At 46.4% G+C, this 7816-nt stretch overlaps 1 protein-coding gene across 1 annotated transcript in view; it reads right to left on the minus strand.

The window, feature by feature from the left end:
• The window catches only part of LOC145361506 (uncharacterized), a 68543-nt gene extending 66131 nt beyond the window's left edge, over positions 1–2412 (minus strand). Inside the window, exons 1-4 of the mRNA XM_080217318.1 lie at positions 2313–2412; positions 2180–2223; positions 2021–2086; positions 1802–1868 (exon numbers count right to left, since the gene is read on the minus strand). Coding sequence (XP_080073444.1) covers positions 1802–1868; positions 2021–2086; positions 2180–2223; positions 2313–2381 — 246 coding nt within the window. The 5' untranslated portion in view covers positions 2382–2412. The remainder of the gene's footprint in view (positions 1–1801; positions 1869–2020; positions 2087–2179; positions 2224–2312) is intronic.
• Positions 2413–7816: the final 5404 nt, after the last annotated feature.

Here is a 7816-nt window from a genome sequence, read left to right on the forward strand (position 1 = left end):
TTTGTAAAGTGTACTCACTCACTGTTCAGATGTAGGAAACGCAGCAGCCAATTTGTGCACAGTAAGATCCCAAAAACAGCAATGTGACAATGACCAGCTAAGCTGCTTTGGTGACACCAGTTTTGGGGTAAATATTGGAGAGGACAGACACCCAGTTCCTGCTCTTTTCTGCCTTATTAAAAAAAATACAAATAACATCTCTACTGTAATAAAATACCCCGAGGTGCTTTATAGCATCATTATAAAGCAAAATTTGATTTTAAGCCACATATTGAGAGATTAGGGCAGGAAGTCAAATAATTCAATTACAAACTGATTTTTATCAAGAGCATCTTAAAAGGGGGAGACGCAAGAACAATAGAGGGAGGGAATTCCAGAGCTTAAGACCCAAACAACTGCAGGAGTTGGGCGACAGTGGTTAGCACTGCTGCCTCACAGCACCAGGGACTTGGGTTTGATTCCTGTCTTGGGTCACTGTGTGGAGTTTGCCCATTCTCCTTGTGTCTGCGTGGGTTTCCTCCTGGTGCTCCAGTTTCCTCCCACAGAACAATGATGTACAAGTTAGGTGGATTGGCCATGTTAAATTGTCCATCAGCATCAGGGGATTAGCAGCGTAAATATATGGGGTTGCGGGGGATAGGGCCTGGGTGTGTGCAGGCTTGATGGGCTGAACGGCCTCTGCCCTGTAGGGATTCTATGAGTGAACTCCAACAATGGGGCAACTAAAAGCGAGGATGTGCTAAAGCTGGAATTCCTTGGGTAAACATGAAAGACCCCAGGGTTTTGAATAAGCTGGGCATTCTCCCCAGTGTCCTGAATAAGTTAGATCACCTCCCATCAGCCTCACAGAAACACTTTTATATTTGCTAGTGAGACATGGCTGTCGCTGGCTGCAGCCTTCCTCAACTGCCCCTCGAGAAGGTGGTGGTGAGCTGCCTTCTTGAACTCAATGCAGTCCCTGTGGTGTAGGTACACCCACAGCACTTTAGGGAGGGAGTTCCAGGATTTTGACTCAGCAACAGTGAAAGAACAGCCGATGTATTTCCCCAGTCAGAAGTCTCACAACACCAGGTTAAAGTCCACCAGGTTTATTTGCTGTCACGAGCTTTCAGAGCGCTGCCCCTTCATCCAGTGAGTCCTGATGAAGGAGGAGCACTCCGAAAGCTCATGATTCCCAAAAAAACCAGGTGTTGTGAGATTTTTTATCGTGTCCACCCCAATCCAACACCGGCATCTCATCTTCATGGATGTATTTTTAAGTCAGAATGGTGTGGGACTTGGAAGGGGAAAGTGTAGATGGTGGCATATGGACTGTCCTTCTTGATGGTAGCGACCATGGGTTTGGAAGGTGAATACTGGGTCATTAGCAGAATGATGTTTCTGGGAGTTTGCTGAGGGCAAACTAGGTGCTGTTTTCAACATTACAACAATGACTAGACTTCACAAAAAGCACCGCAGTGGCTGTAAAGAATCCGGTGATCCTTAAGACTTGGGACATGAATGCACATTTATTTTAAAATTGCAAGTGAGAGACATAAAAATATCACCTCCCACATTTTGGGCAATTTACAAGACGAAGCCATGCTGCAAAATGGCAAGGAGTCTTTTTGGTAAACAATAGGCAAAGCAAGGCAGAATCAACAGGAATTATGAATGTGTGATGTATAGGAATCTGCAAAATGCAAACAGAACGGTTACAAAAAAAATCCTACAAACTGGGCCATGAGAACACAGTTTGCTTTCTTACGTCATTTTGCAAGCACACACAAAACATTGTTTTTTTTAAATAGCAAAGACTCACTTTCAGCAGGAAGGTTTTGGGTTTGGGGCCTCGCTTCTTCGGGCCGTAAAGCTCCCGTTCCCTCTCTCTGCAAGAAATGCAAAAGGAAAAAAAAGAGGAATGCACAATTTGCTTTATGCATAGCAGAGGCAAGATGTTCTTTACAATATAAAAAAATAAATAAATCCAAAATGGGGGCAGCAAGTGAGCAAAAAAAATATATAATTCCTCCGCCTGTACCTCTGTTCGAAAGCTGCGATTAAACGGGCATCCAAGATGTTCTCCTCTGGTTCCCAAGTACTGTACCTAAAGAAAGAAAGGATTTCATTATTGCATCTTTGCAAATCCTGCATATTTCATTTTATTCTGTATTTCTCCCCTCCTTGGCCCAGCACTTACTTGATAGCCCATCCTTTCCACTTCACCAGATACTCGATGCGGCCCTGTCAGAAATGCAAAAGGGAAAGATTAGAGGAGCCGGCGACTGCATGCACCCGACAGCATTTCCTGCATTGCTCTCGGTATATCCTACCTTGCGGACCCGCCGCTTGATAATCGACTCGGCCGCGAACACCCGCTCTCCCACCGCCGAAAGCTCCATCTTGGCTCCAGCCGCCGCTCCGCACCCAGCCAGCGCGCAGCCGCCGACTACCCCGGCGCACGTGACCCCCCTTGCACCGTTGCCAGGGACCCAGACCCGCCCCGGCGGCGGTTGCCAGGGACCCAGACCCGCCCCGGCGGCGGTTGCTAGGGACCCGCCGTCCCCCGGCGGCGGTTGCTGGGGACAGGGACTTCGGTCCCGGGACTGCAAATGGATTTGCAAAGGTCCCGGCTTGCAGGCTGGATGCAACCTCGGATTGCAGTGACTGAGGCCGGGGGAGAGAGCGGGCTGGCGGCGGAGGGTTCAGCAGCTCCCCCCACACTCGGTGCAGTATTCCCCTGCTGTCTGTTCTGCCATTCGAGTTCAAAGTCCGGTCTGCAGGGAGATAAGGCAGTTCATTCATTCATTTAGCCCAACCTAACTCACTCCCAAACTTAGAGGAATGTGCAATAGCCCAATCACACACAATCATTGCATCAATTCAGCAAAATGCCAAATTAATCATTGCAGCACACAATGAGATTAGTTTTGCAATTTAAATATTTATTAGCATCACAAGTAAGGCTTACATTAACACTGCAATGAAGTTACTGTAATCACCACACTCAGGTGTGGTAATCACTGTTCAGGTCAATGCACCCTTGAGAGGAAACGGGAGCACCCGGATAAAACCCACGCAGACGCAGGGAGAAACTCCGCAGAGAATCATAGAATCCCTACAGTGCAGAAAGAGGCCATTTGGCCCATCAAGTCTGCACCGACCACAATCCCACTCACACCCTACCCCTATATCCCTACATATTTTACCCACTAATCCCTCTAACTTACACATCTCAGGCTACTAAGGGGCAATTTTTAACATAGCCAATCAACCTAACCCGCACGTCTTTGGACTGAGGGAGGAAACAGGAGCACCCGGAAGAAACCCACGCAGACATGGGGAGAACATGTCACAAACAGTGTCACAGACAGTGACCCAGGTCGGGAATCGAACCCGGGTCCCTGGCACTGTGAGGCAGCAGTGCTAACCATTGTGCCACCCCCAAATACGACAGGGTAATGGGATGATTAACTTAGAACATAAGAGCTAGGAGCAGGAGTCGGCCATCTGGCCCCTCGAGCCTGCTCCGCCATTCAATAAGATCACGGCTGATCTTTTCATGGGCTCAGCTCCACTTACCCGCCCGTTCACCATAACCCTTAATCCCTTTACTGTTCAAAAATTTATCTATCCTTGCCTTAAAAACATTCAATGAGGGAGCCTCAACTGCTTCACTGGGCAGGGAATTCCACAGATTCACAACCCTTTGTGTGAAGAAGTTCCTCCTCAACTCAGTCCTAAATCTGTTCCCCCTTATTTTGAGGCCATGCCCCCTAGTTCTAGTTTCGCCCGCCAGTGGAAGCAACTTCCCTGCTTCTATCTTATCCATTCCCTTCATAATCTTATATGTTTCTACAAGATCTCCCCTCATTCTTCTGAATTCCAATGAGTATAGCCCCAGTTACTCAGTTGGGTTGATTTGGTCCCCTGAGGACTGCGGTGTTGGGATTAGCTTTAATAATTTGCATTCATGCAGCACCTTGTCATAATCTCAATATTCCAAAGCACTGAACCTCTCTCATATGCACACTCTTCATGCTCTCTTCACAGGTGTCTTTCCGAGCTTTTTGTATCCCTAGCAAATGGGACAATTATTTATTCAGTTCCTTCATCCAAATCATTGAAATAATTTGTAAATAGTTGAAGGCCAGCACTGATCCATGTGGCACTCCACAGTTTACCACCAGCAAACCTCAAAAAGATCCATGTATCCCTACTCTACCTCCTGTTGATTAACCCAACACTCCATCCATGCTAATGTGTTACCCCCTTCACCATGGCCTCTTACTTTGTGAAATAAACTTTGATGTGGGACCTTACCCAATGCCTTTTCGAAATCCTGATACGCATCATCTACAGGCTCCCCTTTATCCACCTTGTTACTTCACAAAATAGCTTCTAATTATTAGTCAGACACAATTGCCCTTTCACGAAACCATGTCAACTCTGCCTGATTGTGTTCCGGTTTCATAAACGTCCTGCTACTCCTTCTTTAATAATGGACTCAAGTATTTTCCCAACGAGAGATGTAAGGCTAACTGGCCTCTCTTTTCCTGGTTTCTGCTTATCTTCTGTCTTGGATAGAGGTGTTGCATCTGTGATTTTCCAATCTGCTGGGATCTTTGGAATATTGCAACCAACACACCAGCCATACCTGTAGCCATTTCATTTAAAACCTACAGATGCAAACCATCAGATCCAGAGATTTGCTTTTTAAGATTTTACGAATATCTCTTTCCAGAAATTATGATTGTTTTAAGTTCCTCCCTCCCTCTTACCTCTTTTCAGATATTCTTGGGATATTTTTGTATCTTCTAACATGAAGACAGATGCAAAATATCTGCTCCACATTTCCAAGGAAACCATTACGAATTCTGTAGATTCATTCCCTAAGTGATCAAAACTCACTTTAGCTACTCTTTTCCTTTTTAAAATATTGATAGAAACTCTGGCTCTTTTTATATTCCTAACTAGCTTTTCTTCACACTCTAATAATCTTTATGTTTAAGTCATCCTTAGATAGTTTCTAAAATCTGTCTAACCTTCTGACCAACCATTAATCTTCGGCAAATCGTACACTGGTTCTTTCAGTTTGATACTATCTTTAATTCCTTTAGTTGTTGGCGCAGCCTTCTCTTGTAGCCTTTCATTCTCACTGGATTATGTATGAAATATGTCATTAAATGTCCTCTACCAATCCATCCCTTAAGTTAATTTCCCAGTTCTCTTTTGCCAACTCCATCTTCAAACATTACTATTATGTTTATTGAGGTTTCTGACACTAGTCCTAGACCCACACATCTCACCCTCAAATTGAATGTGAAATTCTATCATGTTATGATCACAATTGCTTCTCTCACTATTCATAAACTAATCTCTCACTACTAATGTCATCCTTAATTGAAGAGGTAACTTCCTGTCCTTCCAAAATACCCTTGAATATTTAGGTCCCAGCCTTGGTCACCTTGCAATCATATCTCTGAAATTATCAAGTCTTACACACTTGTTTCTACTTGTGCTATCAATTCAGGGAGGCAATGGCCCAGTGGAATTATCGCTAGACTATTAATCCAGAAATATTCTGGGGACCCGGGTTCCAATCCTGCCATGGCAGATGGTGGAATTTGAATTCAATAAACATATCTAGAATTAAGAATCTACTGATGACCCATTGTCAATTATTGGAAAAACCCATTTGGATCACTAATGTCTCTTTAGGGAAGGAAATCTACCGTCCTTACCCAGTCTGGCCTACAGGGGATTTTCACAGTAACTTCATTGCAGTGTTAATGTAAGCCTCCTTGTGACACTAATAAATAAACTTAAAACTTACATGTGACTCCAGAGCCATAGCAATGTTGTTGTCTCTTAATTGCCCTCTGAATTGGCCCAGCAAGCCACTCAGTTCAAGGGCGATACGGGATGGGCAATAAATGCTGGACAGCCAGCGACACCAATGTCCCACAAACAAATAAAAAAATTCACCCAGATTGTTAGGAATGCTGTGCATATTGGTCATGCTAAATTGTTGCTTAGTGTCCAACGATGTATACATAGGAATGCAGGAATTAGGAAGGCAAATTCAGCCCTTCATTCAATCAGATCATGGCTGATCTCTCCCTGGCCTCAAATCCACCTCCCCAATGGTTCCCATATCTTCTCATCCCTTTTTTATTAGATTGGCCATGGTAAATGCACAGGGTTACAGGGATAGGGTGAGAGGTGGATCTGGGTAAGATACTCTTTCGGAGAGACAGTGCCAACCCAATGGGCTGAATGGCCTCCTTCTGCACTGTAGGGATTCCATGGATATTCAGATAGAGCCTCTAATCCTGTCTTTTTATAATTCTTGAGAATTTTGCCCTTATCTTCTAGTGCATTTGGTCTATTTCGCCTGGGTCCTTCCTGTCACACTCTGGTTACCATTACCAATGTCTCTATTACCTTGTCCTTTCTCTTTACCACATCTCCCTCTTGTGATTTCCCCCTTTCCCCCCCCCATTTAGTTTAAAGCTCTCTCCACCCCTCCAGTTATACAACCCACTAGAGCGTTGGTCCCAGCATGGGTCAGGGGATGGCCATTCCAACGTTACAATGCCCACTTTCTCCAGTACTAGTGCCAACGTCCCACAAACCAAAACCCATCCCTCTTGTGCCATTCTTTCAGCCAACTCTCAGACCTTATTTACCCAATGACATGTGAGAGATAAATGTTTTACAGAAGGGGCAGTAAGTGCCTGGAAAGTGCTGCCTGGGAGGGTGGTAGAAGGAGATTGCCTCACATTCTTTAAAAAGTACCTGGATGAGCATTTGACGTGTTGTGGGTGGCATGGTGGCTAGCACTGCTGCCTCACAGTGCCAGGGACCTGGGTTCGATTCCAGCCTCAGGTGACCGTCTGTGTGGAGCTTGCATGTTCTCCCCGTGTCTGCGAGGGTTTCCTCCAGGTGCTCCGGTTTCCTCCCACAGTGTTAATGTAAGCCGTACTTTAGTCATAGCATTCAGGGTTCTGGCCCAAGTGTTGGTAAATGGGGTTAGCTAGGAGCTCAGGGGTTTTTGTGTGGCAGTGCAGACGTGATGGGCCAAAGGGCCTCTTTAGTGCTGTGATTCTATGCTAATTCTCTCTTTAATAATCCAGAGACCGCTATCTTTGTGACCATTTTCTAATTTATGGTTTTCTTTTCTGCTTTTGTTCTTCAAACTGGTGCCTCTGACAGTGCGGCGCCCCCTCTGCGCTGACCCTCTGACAGTGCGGACACTCTTTGTGGGAGAGGGAAGAAATCTGGATGTGTGTGTGTGTCTGTGTGTGAGTACGTGAGTGTGTGTGTCTGTGCATGTGTGCGCGAGGGTCTATGTGTGGGTCTGTGAGTGTATGTGTGTGAGTCTGTGTGTGGGGGTGGGTGTTTGAATAGGTGGGTCTGTGGGTGTCTGTGTGTGTGGGGGGAATGGGTGCGTGAGTGCGTTTGTGTATCTGCATGTATGTGAGTGGGTCTGTGTGTGGGTGTGTGCGGGGGAGGGGTGTGGGTGTGTGTGGAGGGGAGGGGTCTGGGTCTGTGTGTGGGTGTGTGTGTGGGGGGGGAGGGGAGTGTGTGTGTGCGTGGGGGGGAGGAGGGGAGTGTGAGTGGGTGTTTGTGTGGGGGGAGGGGAGTATGTGTGGGTCTGTGTGTGGGTGTGTGTGTGGGGGGGGAGTGTGTGTGGGTCTGTGTGTGGGTGTGTGTGTGGGTGGGGGGGGAGTGTGTGTGGGTCTGTGTGTGGGTGGGTGGGGGGGAGTGTGTGTGGGTCTGTGTGTGGGTGTGTGGGTGGGGGGGGAGTGTGTGTGGGTCTGTGTGTGGGTGT

The sequence above is a fragment of the Carcharhinus amblyrhynchos genome, chromosome 35 (assembly GCF_965287045.1).
Source record: "Carcharhinus amblyrhynchos chromosome 35, sCarAmb.v2.hapA, whole genome shotgun sequence".
In the NCBI taxonomy this organism is placed as follows: Eukaryota; Metazoa; Chordata; class Chondrichthyes; order Carcharhiniformes; family Carcharhinidae; genus Carcharhinus; species Carcharhinus amblyrhynchos.